Source organism: Pelophylax lessonae, assembly GCF_965119305.1.
Source record: "Pelophylax lessonae genome assembly, chromosome: 6".
NCBI lineage: Eukaryota > Metazoa > Chordata > Amphibia > Anura > Ranidae > Pelophylax > Pelophylax lessonae.
The window spans coordinates 276965923-276991539 of NC_138773.1; the positions used below are offsets into that span (position 1 = coordinate 276965923).

At 40.4% G+C, this 25617-nt stretch overlaps 1 protein-coding gene across 2 annotated transcripts in view; it reads right to left on the reverse strand.

The window, feature by feature from the left end:
* Positions 1 to 25617, reverse strand: part of GALNT13 (polypeptide N-acetylgalactosaminyltransferase 13) — a 531696-nt gene that overhangs the window by 287881 nt on the left and 218198 nt on the right. For both annotated transcript variants that reach the window (XM_082261045.1, XM_082261046.1), the window contains exon 2: positions 7221 to 7389. In XM_082261045.1, the coding sequence (XP_082117171.1) occupies positions 7221 to 7389 (169 nt within the window). The remainder of the gene's footprint in view (positions 1 to 7220; positions 7390 to 25617) is intronic.

Below are 25617 nucleotides of genomic sequence, written 5' to 3' on the forward strand. Positions count from 1 at the left end.
GCGTGCCTGTTGCAGGTCCAGCGCTCATATTCCGATGAAATGTTAAGGCTGTGGAGGTATGGGAAAAGGGGGGGGGGGGAGGAGCAGAAGGACTTTGGATTTTAACTAGGACAGCTGGCACCAGCACAAGGGCCACCTCCTTAAAAATAGGTACCATCCAGCTATCTATTGACCCCTCTTCTTTTTCTTTTCTCTTTTTCGTTTTCTTTTTTGACAACGTATTTGTCTGGTTCAACTACTATTGTTCAACAACTGGTCATGTGGTAACGGAGAGCTATGTTTCCCCCTGTTTGCTACTCGTAACCTCATGCTCCAGCTGTCTTGGTCCCTGCCCAGGACAGCCCTATTTGTCCCACGCTTCCCTCCTCCGGGATCTGATTACCCTCTTGCAGTTGCCTCATAACTTGGTGAGTGCTTGTTGGCCGCGCCTCTCCTCCTGGGCACAGCTTGTTCCCTTTACGGGGTGCCTAGGGGATGGGTTCCTTTTACCCTTCTCCATCCCGAGATCCCTCATTGGTTCATAGCCTTTGTTGTCACTTACTGAGGTTTTCCTGAGGTTACGACTGTTTGTTACTTTACTGTTTGCTCTCTGTACCCTATGGGTTATTAGTTGTTTCTCTGTAATTCTCCAGTGCATGTTAAACGTTGTACTACATTTGTTAACTCCAATAAAATCTTTGAAACAGGAAAAATAGGTACCATCCCTTTTGCTGATTTAAAAAAGAAATCTACCCAAACTTGCATTTTAAAAGAATTAATTATCCTCAAGAATGGCAGTGGTCACAAGAGCAAATAGAATACAAAATTAAAGGACACAGCTGCGCCTGGGGCCGTATTTTACACTGTATGCATATAAATGTTTGGAGGGGAAAGGGTCAGTTTGGCATCTTATGCCTCGTTTCCACTGAGTGGTACGGTACGGTTCGGAACGGTACACATTGCGTTTCCACTGCCAATAGTACCCTTTCATGATAGGCGTGGTGTATCAGGAAAGCTGTGATAGACGATTCTCTGTCAACCAATCAAAGTTCTTCAGAGTGTAGCTTCACCCTGTTGGTACGGTACTAATGTGCTTGGTACCCCAACGAAAGGGTACCAAAAAGTGGTACGGTACAGTACGGTTCGGAATTAGGGTACCATTCATAATGGAAACGGCATAAATAGCGTACCGTACCAAACCGAACCGTACCAGAAAGCTCACTGGGTACTGGATGACCTTGTCCCAGAGCTGGTTGGGCTTGATGGAAACAATAAACTCTCTTTGAAGAAAGGAAAGCTAATTGCATTCCCTGATATGAAGATAACCATAGGAGCTGACATTTGCATATCAGTCAACATTATTCAAAATGTTGAGCAGCAATCAACTCATAAAAATAATAAGCCAAACTGGACTGTAGCTGTCTTTTAAATTTCCAGAAATACTCATTGTATATAAATATATGGGCCAACTTAAATTTTTTGTTACATTGCCGGAGATCTTCTTTAAACAGGTCATAAAGTATTTCATTTTTCCCAGTTTTCTAATTTATGCAATGCACCAGCAGTCTGTAGAGAAATGTTTTAATACTAAGACGTTTTTCATTTCTCACATCCTCTAAAATGCTTTATAAATGATTTCTTATGGATAATTCCTACTAATCTAGGATATCCATTAGTATATTCTAATTATAAATATTTACAGCCAGCCAGCCGCTTTCCTCGCAGACTGGATTGCAGCTATTAAATTAAGAAGTGGAAGCTAAAAATGAAATATGCCTTTAAGCCTTTGCTAGTGCAAGCTCTTGCGTGCTCCTCCATATTCTGCCTCAATTCTCTTTTATGAAAGAGGCTGTCTAACTCTGAAGCTCCCAGGTTTGGAAATCCATAAGCCATCTTTGCAGCCGCTGAGTTCAATTTAATGAAAGTAGTGTATCAAGCAGTGTGTAGATGGCGTTATATAACTACCCAGATTATGTAAGGTATCCCATTTATAAAAAACAAAAAGGGCATCCAAGGCCTTTCCAAAACGTATTTACAGAGTATTTCCCATATAAAACATGAAATTTAGCTTCGTTAGATGGTGTTTGGTCAACCACAGAATGACTTTGTCAACTAAACCTCATAGGACACTTAGACTAGGGAACTGTGTAGGGTACCTAGACTAGGGAACTGTGTAGGGTACCTAGACTAGGGAACTGTGTAGTGTGCCTAGACTAGGGAACTGCGTAGGGTGCCTAGACTAGGGAACTGTGTAGGGTGCCTAGACTAGGGAACTGCGTAGGGTGCCTAGACTAGGGAACTGTGTAGGGTGCCTAGGGAGCTGTGTAGGATGCCTAGACTAGGGAGCTGTGTAGGATGCCTAGACTAGGGAGCTGTGTAGGGTGCCTAGACTAGGAAGCTAAGTAGGATGCCTAGACTAGGAAACTGTGTAGGGTGCCTAAACTAGGGAGCTGTGTAGAATGCTCAGACTAGGGAACTGTGTAGAATGCCTAGACTAGGGAACTGTGTAGGTGCCTAGACTAGGGAACTGTGTAGGGTGCCTAGACTAGGGAACTGTGTAGGGTGCCTAGACTAGGGAGCTGTGTAGGATGCCTAGACTAGAGAATTGCATGGGGTGCCTGGACTAGGGAATTGTGTGGTTGTGCCTCGATTAGTCAATTGTGTGGGGTGCCTTGACTAGGGAACTGTGTAGGATGCCTAGACTAGGAAGCTGTGTAGGATGCCTAGACTAGGGAGCTATGTAGGATGCCTAGACTAGGGAACTGTGTAGGATGCCTAGACTAGGGAGCTGTGTAGGATGCCTAGACTAGGGAGCTGTGTAGGATGCCTAGACTAGGGAGCTGTATATAAAGCCTAGACTAGGGAGCTGTATATAAAGCCTAGACTAGGGAGCTGTATATAAAGCCTAGACTTGGGAACTGTGTAGGATGTCTAGATTAGGGAACTGTGTGGGGTGTCTTGACTAGGGAACTGTGTAGGAATAGGATGCCTAGACTAGGGAACTATGTAGGGCATCTAGACCAGGGGGCCTTACTGGTTGACTTGGCACCTTCTACATTCACTCTTCCACTAAGACTAGCTAGCTCTATATTTTTGGGTAGATAAGCTAAGGTGTGGCTGTAAAAAAGAAGAAAAAGGGTATTTATAATTTTTTTTTATATATACAGTATATACTCCAATGTTTTGACTTTAATTTCTCTGTTATTTAGTCTAGGTCCTCCTGTATTGAATTGTTTTGTAACTGCACTGTCTGCCTTCATGTTGTAAAGCGCTGCACAAACTGTTGGCACTTTATAAATTCCTGTAAAAAAAAAATAATAATAATAAACTAAATAGGCTGTTTTACAAGGTAAGGGTTCACATATACTTGCCCCACCCCAAATGTAACCTTTAGTACTTACCTTACACATAGTTCCTCAACCTAACTCTTAACCCCCCCAACCCTATCTCCTAAACAGCTGTACTTTTCTTATGCACAGAAAACTCCATGCTCTGCCCCTGAAACATGTTGACTGTTTTGTGAGTCATTAAAGTTGTTTTGGACTCCTTTATGAATTTTGTCTGGTGTGCCTTCTGTTGGTTTAAGCTCTGAGCAACTCACAGACATATGCATTGTGAGAAAAAGCAATAAAGCACAACCATTTTGCAGCACTGCAAAGCTGTAAGTAGGGCTTGAGTATCCATTACAGCAGGAATTAAAGTGATTGTAAAAGATCACCTTGTAAAACTCTCCATTCGGTTTAAAATAGAAATGAAGGGCAAAAAGTTTTTGTATAGATATAAAAAAAAAACATTATAAATACCTTTTTTCCCTTTTTTAAATAATCATATTCCCTCTGTTCTCATCTGCATATGAGCTGGGGGGAGGAGAAACAGCAGTACACTGAGCTTCCCAGTGAATGGCTGTGCAGAGGGGGTGTGGCAGAACAAGTTTTTTCATTGGAGGAGAGTACACGGAGTTCCCAGCATAGCTGAAGAACAGTCCACGGTGTTCTCTCCTGTCTAGTGTGGTCAGTTTTTAATAGGAAAACAAGGGGACTAGGAGGGATTTCACATAAAGGAAGCAATCCAAAGAGAACAGGAAACTTTCTCATACAAGTTCATGTTACAGCAGGCATGTATCAGGAATATGAAATGTTGAGGTAGCAAACACTTTAACTGTGTCTGAGTGCAACAAACTGAAAACCCTATTTAATTAATTTTGCATTCTCTATTTTGTGAATCTTTAAGGCCTCATGCACACAGAACCTTTTTTACAGCTGCTCCTATGGGCGTTAACGTCCATGTAAAACGCTTCTAAAAGCGTAAAACGGGCTGTGTGCATGAGGCCTAACGCCCCTAAAACGGCCTGTGTGCATGAGGCCTAACGCCCCTAAAACGCCCTGTGTGCATGAGGCCTAACGCCCCTAAAATGCCCTGTGTGCATGAGGCCTAACGCCCCTAAAATGCCCTGTGTGCATGAGGCCTAACGCCCCAAAAACGCCCTGTGTGCATGAGGCGGTTTTAGATTCCTATATGATATTCACCTGGTGCACCTTTTGTTGGGTTAAAGCGTAAGTACACTTTTGTTGAGAAGAAAATATTTCCCTCTGGGTGATCTCTGTACATTACAATGATTTTAACAAACTTTATTGCAGATTCCGACCTTTAATTATTCTGAAGAATTCCCTGTATGTTTGTTCATGTGGGAATCTGAGCCTAATAGGAGTGGTTTCTTAATTATCAATCAGCTGTGCACCTGCAGAGCTCTATTAAGGAAATCTGCTGGGCCTGTTTTTAATTTATTTGCTATTTTTTTCCCCACGAAAGTGGATTACCATTTTAATATAAGGTTTAAAGCATAAAATACAATAATAATTTTGTAAGAAAAGTAAATCTTTTTTATGAGTTTATATAAAAAATAAAGAGTAAATACTATGCATTCCCTTTAAAAGAAGAAGAAGAAAAAAAAGGCTGGTTGCCCTAGGCAACAAACACATCTCCTTTTCTCCAGCTTTCATGAATCCCACTCGCACTGCTTGATAGAGCCTTACTGGCATGCTGCCGAAAATAATTCATTATTTTTTATTGTATACAGTTCACTTCAGGCGTATGGTCAGCAGGACCGAGCTGTCTATTTTTGAACATAAAAATAACATCCTGCCTTTGGGGGATACTTACATTAGTTAACCAACCCCATCCATCGAGGGCATCTGAACTACATGCAGCTGCTGCCAAATAAACAACTCTTGCTGTATTATCCTCAACCCTGGTTCATTTATTGCGCTATTTGCGTCTGATTAAGAAATGAGTAAAAGTCTTATTTTGTCAATGTATATCGAGTTCCCTTAGTAACAATATACAGCCATCCATCATACGGAATAAAAAAAAGCCGAGATCATAAAATATGTAATGCAGAGGAGACCATTGCCATGAGCCAACATGCTATTAGGCTTTACGTGGCAGTCTAGAATAGCTGAGAGTTTGCTGAACATTTGCCCTGGGCAATCTTGGGCTAAAGTTTATTCTTAAAGAACCAGTCTACCTAAAACTGTTAAATGTAAGTATCTAATCTAACCATCTTTTTTTTTTTCTTTGGATTGACTAAGGAAGAATTCAAATTTTTATTTCTGTGACCCAGATTGGGAGATTTGACCTCACTTCTGTTCCTGTGACACCTGAAAGAAATGGAAAAGTTCTAGCTCCACCCACTTTGTTCTCATTGGAGAGATTTCCCATCATCTCCTTTGGTGACAAAAAGTAAGGAACATTTCCCCAATAAAGGCACACACACAGGATCTAACCTTTCCCTGCTCAATCTAAAAAAAAAAATTTGGGCTGGAGTTGGAGTTTGAGTAAATATCGATAAACTGGATTATCTATTGGGTACCTGAATCTCTTGAGGATCTTGGTGAAAAGCTCTTTGCACTTCAAGAAAGCCTATGAGGTGTTTAGAAAACCAATAGTGTCACAATGCAGAAACTTTGTGATGTCATATGTTATGTTTTTGTAATCCTTAGCTTGTTTTCGGTGGAATTTGGGGATTCTTTAAATCAAAAGAAACCCAATGTATGTGTAATGGAACCACTGACGCACACTGTACTTGTGGTCTTCCGTTAGTATACGGCTTCCTTGCAGTCATGAATATATACCCCAGATTTTCCCAGTCACCCTCCTACAAAGCTAGCCAACAACTTAGCTCGTACAAGTTTTTGGAACCATCTCCTTTATTGAACAGTTTCACACTCAATTTATTCACACATGAGCACATCCCCCTCCTGATCAAATTACTACACACAGGTCAGGGGTTGCCTGATTACATTATCCTATGCAGATGAAATTGTATACAGAAACAGAGTTAACCTGAACTAATTATCTGGCCATCTGGACAGAACAATGTGAGGTCATTAACTTTTAACAATGGGACAGGCAGACTTAACACAATCCACACCCCAGCTCAATAGATAGACAATAGGACAAGACTGCCAATGACAGTCTATCCGTCTACTACATTGAAACACATGGAATACACATCTAGGTGTCACAGACTCCATGGCAACAGGCCACAGGTTTCACAGTGCAAAGTGGGATCAAATCTCCACATTTATTGAGAGACACTGTTGACAAATATCACTCTCCCATCTGAAGCCATCCAAACTATTCTCTCAGCCTCCCCCAAGTATCTGTCCCTCACTCCCAGTGATGGTGAACACCGTCACAGTATGTAATACGTTGACTTCTGGGCCCCCTCGAAACTAAGCCTCAGCCAACTGAATACAAAGTCCCACCTGTGGCATCCAATGTGAGACCAAGTATTGACGAATGAAACTCCCACAATATATGCTAAATGGGGAAGGTGGAAGGCACAACCAGAAGTTGAAGCCTAATCCACAGGATGAGCCTTGGATCCAAGAGCTTCCTAGTCCCATAGAAAAGTAACCAATATTTAGTTGGCATGCACGCAGGCAGTCAAGGGTGTCCAAAAGTTTATCAGTTGAACAAATATTTACCAGAATGCAGCTTCAACATTTCTTTAATTTACAGCAATCTGAAAACATGAAGAAAGATAGCCAAATAGGTATCGGGCCACCCAATGTTACTTGCTCTTCCAGTAGTCCTGCCCTTGAATAATGTGGCTATACGGGGGTATAGTCAAAAGCCAGACAATACATGTCTCAGAATCCCCCATCACAAGACAGACAACAAAGAGCCCTGTGAGCTGGAGATACTGGCAGCTTTAGAACTTACTTAGTAAAACTTACCCCTCCAATCTCACGTCTGGCAGGCTTCTGTTTAATGCGATCAGATCACTAGCCATGAGGTTAAACTGGTTGATTTTGAACAGTTCTTTCATTTTCTCTTGATCATCTTTGGGAATTAGCACAGCTTTTCCCAGCTCACCTGGTCCTTCTTGGTTTCTTGAAATCACAGCTGGAAAATTAAAAAATAGACCATTAACATAAATATGTGAAATTTAAACTGTTAAGTAGATCTTAAAGAGCAACACTTCTTTACCTTAACCACAAAAAATCAGTCCTTCCCTGGGCAATTCCATACATTGCAACATTCTAGTGAATGTCATTGTCCCACCTGTTGCTATTTGTAATGGAGCACTTTTGGATCTTCCTGCATGATTACTGAGTTCACTTTCTTATATAGTCTCTAGACATGTGATTTGTTTTGTTACAAATTTTTTGTTATTCAAAAATTCGGATGTGTCCAAATTTCCAAATTACAATAGTACCGAATCAGAATCGAATTTGAATTTCTTAAGGGAAAATAGAATACAAAATAACATAATAGAATACAAAATAAAAGAATAGGAAAAAACAGAATAGAAAATCAAAGAATAGAATAGAAAATAAAATAATAGAGTAAAACAGAACAAAATATAATAGAAAATAAAAGAACAGAATAAAATAGAATAGAAAATAAAGGAATAGAATTGAATAGAAAAAAAATAGAATAGAATAAAATAGAAAGAATATAACCATCTTCTGAAATTTTAATTTCAAATAGAATACATTTATATTTGAAAAAAATAAAATAAAATTTAAAATAGAAAATAAAATAGTAGATTTGGCTAGAATAGAATAGAAAAAAAGAACAATTAATAGAAAGAATAAAAACATCTCCTGAAATCTGAATTTCAAATAGAATAAATCTGAAATTTAATACAATAGAAGAGAAAAGAATAAAAAAGACTAGAATAGAATAGATAAGAATAGAGTTGGACAGAATAGAATAAGCAATATAAAAATAAAATAGAATAAAAAAAGAACAATAAAACTGTTTTCTGAAATTCAAATTTGGAATAGAATAAATTCAAATTTGAATAGATTAGAAAAGAATATAATAGAATAGAAAAGAATAGAAAAAAAGAACAGAATAGAAAAAACAATAGAATAGAATGGAATAGAAAGAATATAACCATGTTCCGAAATTCAAATTTTGAATAGAATAAATTCGATTTCAAATGGAATTTGATTCAAATGCAACTCAATCTAATTTTTGAATTAGATTTGATTGGAACTAAAATTTGAATCGATTAAAATTTTCCAAATGTGTTCAAATTGAGTTTAATTTGACCAAATTCTGAAATTTTGACTGGATTCTAATAAACAAAACAAAAATATGAAAACAAATTAAACAAATTAAATGAATATACCTAAATTAATTTATGTAAATAAGGAATCGAATCAAAACTAAAAACATGTTTCCATTCTGCACACATCTAATAGTCTCATGATCTATCCCTGTGTTATAATAAGAAAATAACAGCCACGACCAGGCGCCAGTTGCATGCATGGGCAATTTTTTAAGACGTTAATAGAAGAAAAAGGTTGAGGAGCACCAAGTATCTTGTTGCTTGATAAAATTCAAAGTAGATGCATAGAAATATGAGGTGATTTAAAGGCTACTCACTAGTGTGCAGAAATTATATTTGACTTCTTGTAGCAGTGTAGTAAAAGGGTAGGAATAGAGTGCCAACTAGGATTGCTGTCCAAGTTTTTATCAATTTTATTTATTGTTGTATTTCAAACTCAATGCATGTCTTGGGGTACAGAGGGCCCACTTCATCAAGGGTAAGAGGAACTGTTTATTTATTTCTTAGCCCTGATGAAGGGGCCCTTGTAACCCTTGAAACCTGCTGGCTTGGTGTTACTGCATGAATCATTAAATAAAATTGATCTAGAAAATGATCCGTCTATTTGGCACTCTCTTTACTACTCTTTTATTATTTATGAAGGAGTTGCCTGGGATTGGTTTCTGGGAAAGCTGATTCTGACTTATACAGTGACTAACAAATATATCACCATAATGAATGGAAACTTAGAAGCAAAATATACCCAAATGACCTGTATTAAACTGTTTATAGGGTCATTATTCAAAATAATTTTATTATGTGCTTATCAACAAGGGATACATTGAAGCCATGTTCAACCCATTTTGTTGCAACCCACAATCCTACGGAACCTTCAGCAAAACCACTTTTTCAAATGTTTTGGAAGTGTACGTGGAAAAACATGGACTTTATAGGCACGTATATAGAAAAAAATACCAGAATTTATTGATACAAAAAGACATAACATTTTTTAAAAAAGATTGAATTATACATTGTCGCATGAACACAATATAAAAACATGAGCCTTCATAATAATCACGGTCATATGACCAATTCCCCTAAGGGGATAATGATAAATACCAGAAGCCCCTCAGGGCATATATTTTTTTCTATATACTTGCCTATAAAATCTATGTTTTTCCACATACACTTGCAAACAATTCTCATGAGGATGTGGCACAATTTTTATCTTGTGCATTCAGTTTGCCACCCCTGGTAATTAACTATTAATTTTAACTAAGTAAAAACTATTGTCCTATTTTCACTTTTTCAAATGGGTATCCAAATTACTTCATTTTGGAATTTATCTTACAACATTCAGCCAACTAGCCCCACCCCCCGCTCCGCACCCTATATGCCTTTCTTGAGATCTTGAGGCAACACCAAATTTCATTTTTTTGCACACAATATTACAAAAAATGACTTTAATCACCAAAGTTACTCTGTTAGTTCTTTTGAGTTTTACCAATTCCAATCTCGAGTCACATCCCGAGATCGATTCAAAGTAAGATTCTCAACTTCATATGGGAAAACGTTTTACTTAGTCTTAACAAAAATATAATGTGCAGACTCAAAAGGTCGGTAGGGGAAGAGCTAAGGGGTATGAGGAGAAAAGGTAAGGGAAGAATTATGAAGGAAGTTGTAAGCATCCTTCCCCACTTCTTCCCCTTAATATTACTAATACATTGTTTTGGTATGATCTTTTGATCTTTCTTTTTTTTTTGGTCACAAACACATGTAGTAAGGGGTGGTTGGAAGTCATGTAGGGGGGAGAAGAAAAAAGGAGGGGGAATAAGGGTGTATGAGGCAAGAATTGGTAGAGAGGCCGGGTATCTCCTAGACCTATCGGGAAGAAAGATCAATTAGATCATTAGTACTTTAATCGGGGGAGCCTCCACCTCTCAATATATCTCTCCTCTTCTCTGTGCGGAGTAAATATGATAGATCTGGTGGATATGATGGAGTTATAGGATATACACCTTTTTTATATGTTGGTAAGAGTTTGTATGTAATGTTGTGTACGGGTTTTCAGTGTTCTTCCACTTTTGTTTGTTTATCTTATGAGTGTTGTTTTGGGTATTTATTCTGGTGTATAGGTTTTAGTGCCCATTCACACTACCGCGACTTGTCAGGCGACTGGTCAGCCTGACAAGTCGCGGTCCATGCAGTGCTACGGGAAACGATCTAATAGGAGCGACTCAAGTCGCTCCGACTTAGAAAATAGTTCCTGTACTACTTCGGGGGCGACATCGGAGCGACTTGCATTGACATTCATTATATGAAGTCTGTGCAAGTTGTGTCGAAGTCGCGGTGCACGCGACGTCACAGGTCGCCCCCCCAAGTCGTGCCGCGGTAGTGTGAACTGGCACTTATACATCCATTTTCTAAAATGAATTAAAATAATTTAAAAACGAAAGCTCGGGAGAACTTGGTGTCTCCAACACTGGCAAACACTACCTAGCTGCCAAGATACATCTTTATGTTCATAATTTGAGGATCGGCTTGTCCCATTTATTTTTACAGCCACCAAAAAGACAATCACAAAGGCTTTTAAGCCATCCATACTTTATCAGCAGGGAGTGCTGCAAAGAATAAAGCATACTCTGATTACTGAAAAATTGGCCGCTATTCTTCAGGACTTTCATGATAAATACCTAAACATTTGGTCGCCCTGGACAACCTTTAGGCACTCCAATGGCTTTGAGGACCCAATTCTATCCTATGAATGCTGTAGTCATGGGCACGGCGCTAACCCAGATAGCAAGGATAACTTGCTACAAATTTGTGACAGTGTTGAATTGTAAGTCTGTTAACTTGATGCACATTTTCACACGCAAGTTGTACACTTGCAGAGCACTTGAAGCACAGGTTCTAGTTGACACTTTTCCAATTTGAAGCAAATTTGCGTGGCAAGTCTCTAGCAGGGGCAAAGTTGCAGTAGTGAGTCTACAGCAAGAGCTCTTCAAGTCTACATCATGAAAATTCAGCCACAGTGACCCCTGTGGTGGGATGACTATTGTACAATATAACTGAACCAGAACTTGCAGCAGACTTGAAGAATGTTTGCAAAGAAAGTTGATCTGGAGTCATACAATGTAGACTTGCTGCAATTGTGTAACAAACTTGCGAAGCCTGACAAGTCTAGCAATAGCTTAGCAAGTCATTTTCAAACTTGCAGCTCAATTACTTGCTTTCTGGGAGATTGTTTTAAGGTTTTTTTTTGTTTTTCCTCTCTTCACTTTGTTCCCCCCTTTCTTTCTTCACCCCTTCCCTCTTCTCTTTATCCTCTTTCTTTTTTATGTTCTTTATTCATTTTAAAGCGCTGTTCCGGCCTCCCCCTCCAAAAATTAAAAGTCAGCAGCTACACATACTGTAGCTGCTGACTTTTATTATTAGAACACTTACCTGTCCTGGAGTCAGTGCTTTAAGTGGGCCGGTATGCACTGGTACTCAGTACCGCCACTTCCAAATATGGCTCTTGAGCATACCGCCACCTCTCCGTGCGCCTTAGCGTACCAGTACGCTCATTTTGGACATCTGTGCCCTCAATTGCACCCCCCCAAGAATATTTCCCACTCCAGAGCCAGACCAGTCACCACCAGTGAGTCCCCTAGCTCCGGAGTTCCAGCCCAGCCCAGGGGGGGGGGTGCTCTGTGGGGACCCTGATGTGGGGTGGGTGGTGGCGACAAAATTTATAGGCTATAATAGAGTACCGCCACCTCTTTTGGGCCACTTAAAGCACTGCCTGGAGTCCAGCGATGTCGGCACTGCAGCAGATGTTTCCATCGGCTGTCAGATGCTGCCGCCGCCATTGCCGGTAAAGGAGGAGGGGACAACGGAAGTGGAGACAGGGTACCTGTCAAAAACAGGTACACCCCCCTCTCCGCCCCCCAAAAGGTGCCAAATGTGGCACCGGAGGGGGGGACAAGACAGATAAGCAGAAGTTCCACTTTTGAGGGGAACTCCGCTTTAATAACATTTGTAAAATCTTTTTAACACTAAACACATATAAATGCCTATCACCGTTGCACCCTAAATATACCACATCCTCTAGTACAGTGTGGATATACAGCTCAAGTACAACCTTGAGTAAAAGTAAATGCGAATAATTCCCTGCAGATCTATAGCTCAGTACACTAAGTAAAAATGAATCTCATGAATGCCTTGCTTTGTTATTCTGTAAGTGACCATGGCATTTCTAGTGTGGTCCTTTTTTATTATATATATATATATCTGCAATGTGTATTTTCAAAAACATATATGGCATTCTTGCACAAAACCAAAACTTTTATTATGAAAGGTAATAGAAAGAAAAAAAATGAAAAGGTACAGAATGTGCTCAGTTGGGAAGGACAGTATGATGTAGCAAACACGCAATAAAATGGAATAAAAATTGCAATCTGTGTTATTTGATTTTCGGTATTAAATCACTGCAATTAGAAACCTATATCCAAATATCACATAAAGCTAGTTTTGCTATAGCATATAAAAAAGAATAATAGAAAGGCTGGTAGAATATTTACCTTTCCTGAAGAAAATGCTGCTTAGAGTTCTATCCAGTACTGACCATGTCTGAAGAACTAGGTATTAAATGATGTGATTTGTGCTGAGGAAGAAGATCAGAGTTCAGATTGGCTAAACCTTCAGAAATCATGCTTTGAGCACCCGGGCCTTCAGACATGTAGTCAGTACTGCAGAGATACTAGACAAGCCAGGACATAATTGGAACCTTCAGGGCCCTGGTGCAAGGAACCATGAAGGTCCCCTGAGTGCCAAGGCACTTTCCATCTTCGGTTGCTGGGGCCCTTCCTACTGATCCTGTGGGCCCTTTACACCCATCGTGGGGCCCTTCATAGTTCACGCTACGACACATAAAGTCACATGACAAGTCAAAATGCATTGCAAATCAAGTCGCAGCAACAATAAAAATTTCTGCAACTTTGGTGCGATTTAAGTGCCATAGACTGCCATGTTAAATCACAAATGTCACAATAAAGCCGCAAGGAAATTGCAAGCAAGTCACATGACTTTGGGATTGCAGCAGTGTGAACCGAGCCTTGCCCCTCTCCAAGGTGGCACAGTTGTATGTGTGACCTTTGCAACCCTGGTAGTTCCGCCACTCAGACAAGCATTTTCACCAGGTAGGTTATGTATTTCAGCCCATCTTGTACACTTTTATTCATACTCTCAAGATCAGTAACACAGCTTTGTGATAACAGTTGAGTATAGGCCCATTTTTAAAGCTAAATTCCAGGTATTTATTTTTGCAAATTTGCATTGGTCCAACTCATACCAATGTAGGTATGCATATGCCATACCTGTGGAACCCTAGTAGAAGCAATTACTATAGTAGTTACTGTTACCACATTGATTGTTAATGTTTTCTGGGTCCCATACCAAGTGGCTGCCTTGCATGATGAACACAGAGGGCCGCTTGCTTGGTAAAGGCTGCAATTAACAGAATGTTTTGCATTCTTCCCAATGAATAATCTGCATGCTCTGATTGGATGAGGTGAAGAGGCAGGTAATGACAATATGCAGCGTGATTACTACAGTGATTATTTTGGTTTAAGCTGGAAGTCACCAATGGGACTATGCAAAAAAAAGCCATTCCATTTCTCCCGATATCCCTTTTAACAGCAGTTCACAGAACATTTTTTTTACAAAGCTGAAGAGTCCAAAGGAGGACAACTAAACTATTAGGAGGCATAGAACTAGAAGACCTCAGCTATGAATAAAGATTAAGGCTGGGTTCACACTAGCTGCGGCTCACAATAGGGGGTCCAGTGCGTCTCTGTTCTCCATTTCAGGTGTGAATCAGGTCTGAATTTTTGCCTGAATTCAGACCAGAAACGGACCAGAAGATGCACAGGACCCTTCTCCAGTGCGGACCGCCACCACAGAGGTGTGTAAACCGGCTCTATTGAGAACCAGTCACACTCTCCTGTGATGCGTGGGGAATCCAATTTGCATAAGTGTGAACCCAGCCTCCCAGAGCTGAATTTATTCTAGCTTTAGAAGTGGGGATTAGGAGTGAGGATATGATCACCTTGTAAAATTAGGTAAATTATCTGTAGAACCCTCCTAGGTAGGTGCTAGGCAAACACATAGAGTGGCTCTTTCTGCTTATCAGGAGAGCCTGATCTGTTAGTTCTGCCTGTCATGTGTTTCTAGGTGTGATTCACTGGGTCTGAAGGAGTGTCCCCATTGTGTCCAATGAGGGAGTTTGTTGGACAGTGGAGGAAACCTAACCAGGGACACATCATGTTTTATGGCAGTCCCAGTGGGAGGGCATTGCTGCAATGCATCCTGGGATTGCCCATAAATACAGAGGGAGCATGTGACAGGGCGTCTTTGGGGGGAAGCAGAGTACCAGGAGGAGGCAGACGGCTGGTCTCTCCTCCTGCAGGTGTGAGGAAGGTGGTTCAGGCGGTCGGCCTAATGAACCAGGTGAGGAGCTGAGCTATAGAGGATCCAGAGTGCTGACAGTGGAGCTGCTGGCAGAATCATCTTGGGAAAAACAGTGTCTGTGAGTACCAGGAGATCTGCCTAAGGGTCTGCCCAGGAGAGGGGACACCTCCAGAGAGGTCAGGGGATCAAGGAGCCAGCTCACACAGGGAGTGAAAGGGGGTGCCGTGTAGTTGACCCTGAAAATTAGGAACAAAGGGGGTGCCAGAAAGGGCCCTGAAGTTGTTCTGCAGTGCAGTGCAGTTTACCTCAGGATACAATTTACCTTCAGTCCTGCGTCACAGCTTGTGACAGACTGAAGCAGTTGCCTAGCCATGACTAGCATTACTCAGCATTTTCAAGTCGCCCCAGCCTATTGTGCATAGTGTATAATGTTGGAGTATCCCACTCATTCCCTTCTCCTATCCAAGTTCCAAATAAAACATAAAAACCAAAGCTACTGGACTGTTTCCTGACTGAGCCATAATCACTTGGAAAATATCTAATTGTCATGCTGTTGCTAATGGTAACCCAGGGGAACCCGTAACCAACAGCTCCCATGGGAGTAGTGCTACATATTCATATAGTAAACTTGCCTTAACCACTTTACCGCTGCTCACTAGAGCTCTACTGCGGCAAAGTGGCTCGATAACGTCTGGCGACGTAGACCTACGTCGCCAGACATTCCCCTCTCTCGGCGGCACGCGTGCGCCACTGGAAGCTCGCTCCCGCTGTATTTAGTCACAGCGGGAGTCGGGCCAGGGGAGGAGCCGCTCTTCCCCGATCGTCGGGGAATCGAGTGAGGAGATCTGCCCGCTTGTGTAAACAAAGCGGGCGGATCTCCTAAGTGACAGACAGGGTCAGATTGCAGGGTTTAGCATAGCTGAACCTGTGATCTGTCCCTGTGTCACTCAGTCACCTCCCCCCACACGTCAGTAAGCACCAGGCATACATTTACCCCTCCCTCTCCAATAAAATGAACCCCTTCCCTGCCAGTGTCATTTTTACAGTAACAGTGCATATTTATAGCACTGATTACTGTAGTAATGTCACTGGTACCCCCAAAAGTGTAAAAAATGTCAGTCAAGGGTCCAATCTGTCTGCCGCAATGTTGCAGTCCCGCAAAAAAAAATCGCAGATCGCCGCCATTACTCGTTAAAAAAAAAAACACCAAAAACGACAGAAATCTTTCCCTTAGTTATTTAACGCAATAAAATTTGCGCAAACCAATCAAAATACGCTTATTGCAATTTTTTTTTACCAAAAATATGTAGAAGAAAACAAATTGGCCTAAAATGATAAAAGATTTTGATTTTTACATTTTTTGGGGGGGGCAATTTCATATAAAAAAATGTGAAAAATATTGTTATTTTTTCAAAATTGTCGCTATTTGTTTGTTTATAGCGCAAAAAGTAAAAATCGCACAGGTGATCAAATACCACCAAAAGAAAGCTCTGTTTGTGGGAAAAAAAGGACGTAAATTTTGTTTGGGTACGGCGTTACATGACCACGCAATTGTCAGTTAAAGTAGCACAGTGCCAAATCGCAAAAAGTGACCCAGACGTAAGACAGCAAAATCCTCCGGTGGTAAAGTGGTTAAACTGTTCACTTTAAGTACATTGTAAAAGACACAAGGGCACTTTTTTGTTCCTAAAAAAAAAAAAAAAAAACAGTTTTAACCTCTGCATATTAAAAGGCTTCTTTACAGTAAGATCTGTAAACTGTAGAATGGACAATCTCATTGTTGATTTTGTCAACTCAGTATATTGTTTGAAAAATGTCTGGATATGTTTCTAAATGCATCAGATATGTCTGGCTATTAATATTTATATAAAATCAAATGGAAGGATGTTGATCCAGGATGCATCTGATTGCCTTTGGGGATCAGGAAGGATTTGTGTCCCTGTTGGAGCAAATCTGACCAAGCTTTAAAAGGTTTTATTTTTGCTTTCCTCTGGATCATCTATGGGTTTGCAGTACATTTTTTTGAGTATTTAATTTTGTCTTTTGGTCAACTTGATGGGAATGTATTTTATTTTAACCTAACTATGCAAGTTACAGTCTTGATTTCAATGGTTTAGGGTTACTGATCCAGAACATGGATAGAGATACAGAATTTTCAAGCCTGTAATTAAACACTATGGAAGCCAACATATCTATATATTTTAGCAAAGCTGAAATCCATGTAAACAACTAAATTCACCAATAAAATGCATTTATGGGAGGGGTTTTACCATCCAAAGGATAAAAGGATTTCTGTCTATCCAGTCCTGAGACCTAATTTTTCTCTAATGCAGTTTCACTTACAGGTCTGTTCCCCGCCCCTACCTTGTGACTGGCCAGTGAAAAGAGAAGCAGCACACCATTGAGCTTATCATCTCTGCCACTCTGCCTTCTCATCCTATATGCATCCTCCTTACACAGCATCATACCTGAATGGCTACTTGACCTGCCTCTCCCTCCCCATTTCTAAACTCCGCTGTGCAGTAAAAATCAAGAAACTGATATTAAAGTGGTTCTAAAACCTGAAAGTGTTTTTCTTTAATGCATTCTATGCTTATTGGTGGCTCTGGGGTGCGCCGCCGGAGCGCCGCTCGCGCTGTGATTGGACACAGCAGGAGCCAATCAGCAGGTCCGGCAGCCGCGATGGCCGCCGGGACCTGCCGATCATTCATAGGAGAGACAGAATGGCAGTCTGCCTATATAAACAAGGCAGATCACCGCTCTGTCACAGAGGGAGAGAGAGATCTTGTGTTCCTGCTAATCAGGAACACAAATGTCTATCTTCCTCCAGTCAATCCATCCCCCACACAGTAAGAAAGCACACCCCAGGGAATACAGTTAAGCCTTTGAGTGCCCCTGATCTTAACCCCTTTTCTGCCAGTGTCAATTATACAGTGACAGTGCATTTTGTTTTAGCACTGATTACTGTATTGGTGCCACTGGTCCCCAAAAAGTGTCACTTAGTGTCAGATTTGTCCACCGCAATGTCGCAATCCCACTAAAAATCGCTGATTGCCACCATTACTAGTAAAGACAATAAAAAATAAATAAAAAGTCCATAAATCTTTCACATAGTTTGTAGACGCTATAACTTTTGTTCAAACCAATCAATATACACTTTTTGGGATTTTTTTTTTACCAACAATATGTAGCAGGATTCAAATTGGCCTAAATTGATGAAGAAATTTGATTTTTTACATTTTTTTTTTTTTGGATGTGTTTTTTATAGCAGAAAGTAAAAAAAAATTAGATTTTTGACTTACCATAAAATACATTTCCATGATGTTCATTGACGGACACAGCTCCTGATCTTCTTAATCATTGGGGTTATACTGCCCCCTACAGAAGTAGGATACTAGGCAGAAAAAATAGTCTGGCTACACCTATGGGGGATATTTTCCCTCTCTCTGCTATAGGTACAAGTAGTGTCAGAAGAATTACAACTCCACAGAGCGGTGGGTGCTGTGTCCGTCAATAAACATCAGAGAAATGGATTTTACGGTAAGTCAAAAATCCCATTTTCTCTTTCGTTTATTGACGGACACAGCTCCTGATCTTCTTAACCATTGGAATGTCCCAAAGTGTTGCTAAACATAAGGGGTGGAAACAGTGAAAAATAAATTCCCAAGGCTAAACTATAGCCAATTGGGTAAACAGGAGCTCAACCAAAACAACTGGAGCCCACATGAAAAGAACAACACACCCAAGAAGACTATGTCCTCTAAACAGCAGTCTGCAAAACCTTGCAGCCAAAGGAAGCATCCATAGATGCCAACACATCCATCTTATTGAACTTTGTATAAGTGTGCACCGACGACCAGGTGGACGCCTTGCAAACCTGCGTCACTGACGCCTTATGACAAAAGGCCCAGGATGCACTGAGCGCCCAAGTAGAGTGCGCATTGACAGGGAAAGGAGGAACCTGGCTGAGGTCTGTGAGCACTCGTTGGTCAGACTGGGGTGACTACTGGATCTAGATTATCCAGCCCGTCACCCAGTCTGGCAGTTGATTGTAGATCTTACAGGAAAAAAAAACAGGAGAAAAAAACCTAAAAAATAAAAAATTGCCAGGATCAGAGATCTCAGCAAGGAACTAGGTCCTTACTCCTGACTAGGCAGAAAAAAACTGATTACCTACAGCATAGAGAGGGAGTATACCCCCTGGGACTGCCTATAGGCATAGCCAGGCTTTTTTTCAGCCTAGTGTCCTACTCCTGTAGGGGGCAGTATAACCCCAATGGTTAAGAAGATCAGGAGCTGTGTCTGTCAGTGAAGGAAAGAGAAATATTGTTTTCTTTTTCATAATTGTGGGGGTTTTTTGCTTATAGCACAAAAAATAAAAACCGCAAAGGTGATCAAATTCCACCAAAAGAAAGCTCTATTTGTGGGAAAAAAATGACATCAATTTTATTTGGGTACAGCGTCGCACGACCGCGCAATTGTTAGTTAAATCAATGAAGTGCTGTATCGCAAAAAATGGCCTGGTCATTAAGGGGGTTAAACCTTCCGGGGCTGAAGTGGTTAATAGAAAGCAAAAACAAAGCTTTAATGTCGCTTTAAGAGCCCATTCACACTGCCGCGACTTGTCAGGCGACTTGTCAGCCTCGGTCGCGGTCCATTGAGTAGTACAGGACCCGTTCTAATAGGAGCGACACAAGTCGCTCCGACTTAGAAAAAGGGTCCTGTACTACTTTGGGGCGACCTCGGAGCGACTTGCATAGACTTCCATTATGTGAAGTCCCTGCAAGTCGCGCCGAAGTCACGGTGCACAGCGGTGCATGCGACTTCACAGGTCGCCCCCCGAAGTCGCGTCGCATCCATGTGAACCGCCTCTTAGTCAAATTCAGGTAATTGTACAACATGCACAGACATTGTATTGTAGTAATGTTTACAAAATTGAATTAATGTGTACCTTTTCTATCTATTGGAGTTTAGCTTTACAGTTTGATAAATAATCTCCCTAAGTGGACAGAGAATTATGATTGCTATAACTGTATCAGAGGGTGATAAGACTCGTTACATCCTATCTACTTAGAGATAATGGTCTCCAAGGATAATATTTAGGTCTTAACCACATAACACAAATATAATTAGATTACTGGTGCCCCTAGGAAAGATGATTCTGACTCATAACATGACTAACAACTAGATCCACCTAAAAAATAGGAAATTGCAAGCCAAATATATCCACCCGACCTGTATTAGAGATAGAATAATTATCTAATTATATTTTATTATGCACTCGTTTCAAGATTTTATACACGTCTATCCGGTAGTTTGCCCAGGTGTTATGTATCAGTGTTGTCTTACTAAGAACTGGAACAATTTTCTAACAGCCATCAACCAGATTCAGATTTTCTGGACACGTCTGATACTGTTTGGTGCCTGGTGAGATTCAGATTTAGAATACTTTAATAATCCCAAGGGAAATTATTAAAAAAGCTACCGCAGTACTTTTAAGACCACATTGAAGTCCCAAAGGGTCTTGTTCCCCTCCATATCCTATGGCTTTCCTTTATTTTTCCATACCCCATCATCAAAGTTATTTTATATATTAAAGCAGTTGTAACCCTAATAAAATTAGATGATCCTGTTCCTTTAAAGCATGAAAAACAGCATAGTGCTTGTGCTGTGTAATTTGTCCCTTTCTATCATCTAAAATATCTGACTGATCCTACCTAGTGCTGCCCTCCCCTTTGTAAACTGACCATGTTTATCAGGGCTGCTGATCCTTGATTACCGTGGTCAGTTTATGTGCCTCCATCATCCCGCTATCTTTCCTCTCTACCCCTCCCTCCCTGCCTGTCAGCAAGTCTCTGCCGATCTGCTCCCCACCCATCCCCTCCTGCTGCTAAAATAACTGTTTTCTCTTACTAGAATCCCCGGGGTTAGAAGAAGTTATGTGCCCCAGTGTATGTTCTTTATAAAAAATATGCCACCTGCCCCCCAGCCATCCGCCACTCTACTCTCCTCCTGCCGGCTGATGTCAAAAGGGGATTTTAAGCCCCTACCGCTGTAGTTCTCTGGTAGTGGGAGGAGAGTGGAGGGTGGTCACCTGAGTGTCGAGGGGCACTCTAAAATAAGGTATAAAGTGCCATATTTTTTTATAAAAAAAACATACACCGCGCAAATAACTTAATCTAACACTGGTGATTTTAGTAAGAAAACAAAGTGGCTTTACAACCACTTTAAGGCTAAGCTCCAAGGAAACATGGACAATATGGTCACCTGCTGACATGGCACCAGCCACAGGCAGCTTAACTCTTTAGTAAGACACAGATGTTGGATGCAACAAAATTTTGCTGAAGCTAATGAGCCAATGACTTTTCTAAACCCTGTCTCTGGAAAGCACTTGCACTGACTGAGGGAACATGGAGAAACGGGGACTAACTAGGGCTGAACTAACTAGCACTAAACAGAATGGCGTGACAGAGGAAGAAACTAAAATCACATAGTAAACAAGAAGTAGACAACTAGATATCAGCATATTAATGAACAACAATAACTTTATGCAGTTCAATACAACACATGAAGGTAGGGCAAAACAATAAGGTCCCCAAAAGTACTGCCATCCAAACTAAAGGCTAAACTTTTTTTTTTTTGGTGCAGAGTGGAGAGAGATTACAACACCTGTCAGGTTTATTGCTGTCTGCGCCCCCATTTGGAAGAATCACCTTCTCGAAATGTCCTGTTTACCATTATCATTGAAAGTGAAATTAAAAGAAAATCCCACATTTTGGGTTGTCCCCAAAAAAGCAGTAGAGGGAAAATCTTCCAATAGGGACACTTGTTCTGGTTACCTGGGGGGCCCTAAAGTATTCCCTTAATTTTTAGGGATTCCTTCTCACTTACAGTTTTGCCTATGGGAGAGTAAGTGAATGCAAATCTGTCCAATGGGACACAGATGGCAAAAACAAATTTGATGGGGGTTATAATCTTTCTCTCTCTCATATATAAATAAATATATATACCATCATACACAACACTTATTTAAAAAAAAATGATACACATAGATGTATATCAAAGCTTATTAGTTTACAGCCATCAGTCCACATATTGCCAATGTATATAGCACTATTTTCCCAGATGCAATTTGGTCAACGCGTTTCACATGTTTTCATGCTTCTCCAAGTCCAGGGTAAAATAGTCAATATGCAATATTATCTAACATGGTGATCTACTGATATTATCTAGAATAACAACAATAGACATAATTAAAAATGGTGCATTGCTTCCTAAACACGGTAAGCAAAGAGAGATAGAACACCAGCAACAAACAGGACAAAACAAAAAATAAACTGCTGAATAGTAAAGGCATTTAGAAGTTAGATAACAATCCAAGCACATAGAACTCGTAGATTGGGAGAGGGATAAACAAGGGAGGGATGGTATAACATAATGAATATTCATTGGGCACCCCAACTGGCGCCTGAAGAAGTGTAGTGGCCGCATGAAACATGCTGAATAATAAATGTTACTTATGTTTCCATTCTTGATGTGCATACCTTGATGAAAACTTGCACTAGCCACAATAATATCAGTATACTTGTTCTGTACTCAACTTTATGTAAAAAAAAAAAAATACTTGAACACAGAAATGTATGAAAACAAACTTCTTGCGAGGGCCACAAATTACTCCCCCTATATTTATTAAGTTGACCACCACTGATGTAGGTGTTCTGAAGTTCGGCAAATAATTTGCTTTTCATGAATGCCCATTCAGTGCAGCAATATTACAATGACCGCAAGGAGAAAGGAAAGCTTAGAAACCTAGAAAGTGACTTTTGCAAAGTTTTCTAAGGCAGTCAGACAGTTTTAATCAGTGTAACCTTTCCGGGAACATGAAGTGATACATGCCTGTGACACAATGGCTGGAGAGCACTTAGTGATAATGAAGGGCAGAGAAGAGTGTGCAAGTGATAATCAGCACAGCTCCGACCAACTGTCTTGTTATTTCAGTTTTATAATAAGTTGGTTATATAAGGTAACTCTCTTATCTAGATGTACCTAACTCCCTGCCATTCGGTTACAGGATGAATTATGGAAAGCGATTTTTACTCCTGTACAGCTGCCCTTTATGAAGTCTCTTTTGATCATTTAGGCACAAATTTCCATACCTTTTCCAAAATGTATAAAGCACAAAAATACAAGGAGGAGAAGTCTTCATTTCGGTTAGAACATGGAAAAACCTTTTTAAAATCCATAATATTATCTTTACTTTGCCTTAGATAGTCTAGGAGCAGATAAGAAGTAATATCAGGTTTTTATATCTGTCTGTGACCACTCTGGGGGCTTTCCATCCACTTCCAGACCGCCCACTGTGTATTTACGTCGCTACTTTGACGTTAAATAGCGGGGTTATGGCAGCAGATAGCTGCCATAATCTCGGTATTTTTTTACACGGCAGGCTATCTGCTTTAATATAAAAGTGGTCCCAGCAGCGTATTTACTGAGGGATCACTTTTATAGGCGGGGGCAGAGGTGCCCACCCCCCTCCTGCCGCTTCCCGGTCATTTTCCCCGCTTACCGGAGTCGTCGGTAGCGGAGGAAATGTTCCTATCCCCTGTGTGGATCGGCAGAAAGTCAAATGAGGGCAAGATGGCATCACTTCCGCCCAACAGCCTTAAAGGGACATTTTTTTTTTCTTTTATGACATTTCTTTTTTTTATTGCTTGTAAGATCTGAGGTCTTTTTGACCACTAATCTCACATTAACCACTTAAGGACCAGGCCTATTTTTGAAACTTGTTGTTTACAAGTTAAAAATCAGTATTTTTTGCCAGAAAATTACTTAGAACCCCCAAACATTTTTATATATATATATAAATATATATATATATATATATATATATATATATATATATATTTTTTTTTTAACAGTGACCCTGGAGAATAAAATGGAAATTGTTGCAGTACTTTATATCACACCGTATTTGTGTAGTGGTCTTATGATTGCGATGATACCTCACACATGATACACTTACGTATGCGTATGTGTTTGCTTCTCGGAGCTCGGAGGAACGGGGCGATTACATTTTTTTTCTTTTTTTCACTATTTATTTTACATTTTATTTTTAAACAGTCCCTTAAAAAAAATTTTTTTGATCACTTTTATTCCTATTACAAGGAATGTAAACATCCCTTGTAATAGAAATACGCAGGACAAGTCCTCAGATCTCACATTTACACTTGAAAGTAATCGCACCCGTCCTCCAACAGCATAAGAGTCGAGTGGGGGCCATCTTGCCACTCGACTTCCTGCCCATCCCCACGGGGGATTGGATTGTTTTCCCCACTACCGACGGCTCCGGGGAGTGGGGAAAATGACTGAGAAGTGGTAGGAGGGGGGTGATCCCGTAACGAATAAGAGTGATCCCATAGTGAATCCCACGCTGGAACCACTTTTATGTAAAGCTATATGCTGCCATAACTCCAGTATTTAACGTCAAAATAGCAATGCAAATACACGGTGGGCGGTCTGGAAGTGGTTAAAGAGGACCTGTCCTGCTTATTTCTATTCCAAAGGATATTTACATTCCTTGTAATAGGAATAAAAGTGATCACATTTTTTTTTAAAGGGATATTGTAAAAAAATAAAATAAAATGTAAAATAAATAAGAAAAAAAAAAGTAAAGCGCCCCGTCCCTCTGAGCACTTGTGCAGAAGCGAACGCATATGCAAGTCACACCCACATATGTAAAGGGTGTTCAAACCACACATGTGATAAAAAGCAAAAAGAAAGACCTATGCTCTGCTACTTAGGTATAAGATGTGGGAGTATCTTATAGATCAACTTATAAGAAAATGTTCCCACTGGCTCGCAATCATACTCAGGGACCGCGAGCTGTCTGTGACAGCTCAGTCACTGTGCTGGAAGCACACATTGAGCACGCTCTTAGCACAGGAATCTGTGCCGCTATGGACTAATATGTGTGTGGGCAATAATGCCCCACCCTCTTTGCCGGTGCACATAAGTGCTTGGAAGAGGTTAAAAACATCTGAACACCACTATAAATTCCCTTTAATGTTGAATTCTAGACAAACAGTAAAATATACAGCTGAAATTCATATATGACAGCCGTTTTATCTGCTGGAGGGTTAGTAATTTTGTCTATCCAGTCCAGAGATTTAAATGCCAGACAGCAGAGCCGGGCTGGTGACCTGACTTGTCTCAACTGCAGTTAAGCAATAAAGCCAGGTAACTTTTGCCTCCAGCCTGTGGCTGGACAGTGACTAATGCCGGGTACACAAGGTCATTTTTATTTTCATTCAACCCAGCAGGCTGAACGGAAAAAAAAATATACATCGCCGTACTAACACATCCAATGTTAGTGTGGCGATCCCCCCCCCCCCCCTGAGCTATTGTATTCTGACAGGGGGACTGGCCCCACCAGAACACAGTGATCAGCGCTCGCAGCCATTCGATGATAGATATGTGCAGAATGGAAAAATTTGATTCCTTTCAGAAAAATTTGTTATGTTACTATTTTCAATTTGTCAATGTATTTTGGGAATTTATTTTGTTGATTAATTTTTTAACAAATTCTTCAGACGGATTTGAATTTAGATCAGTCAAAAAATGAT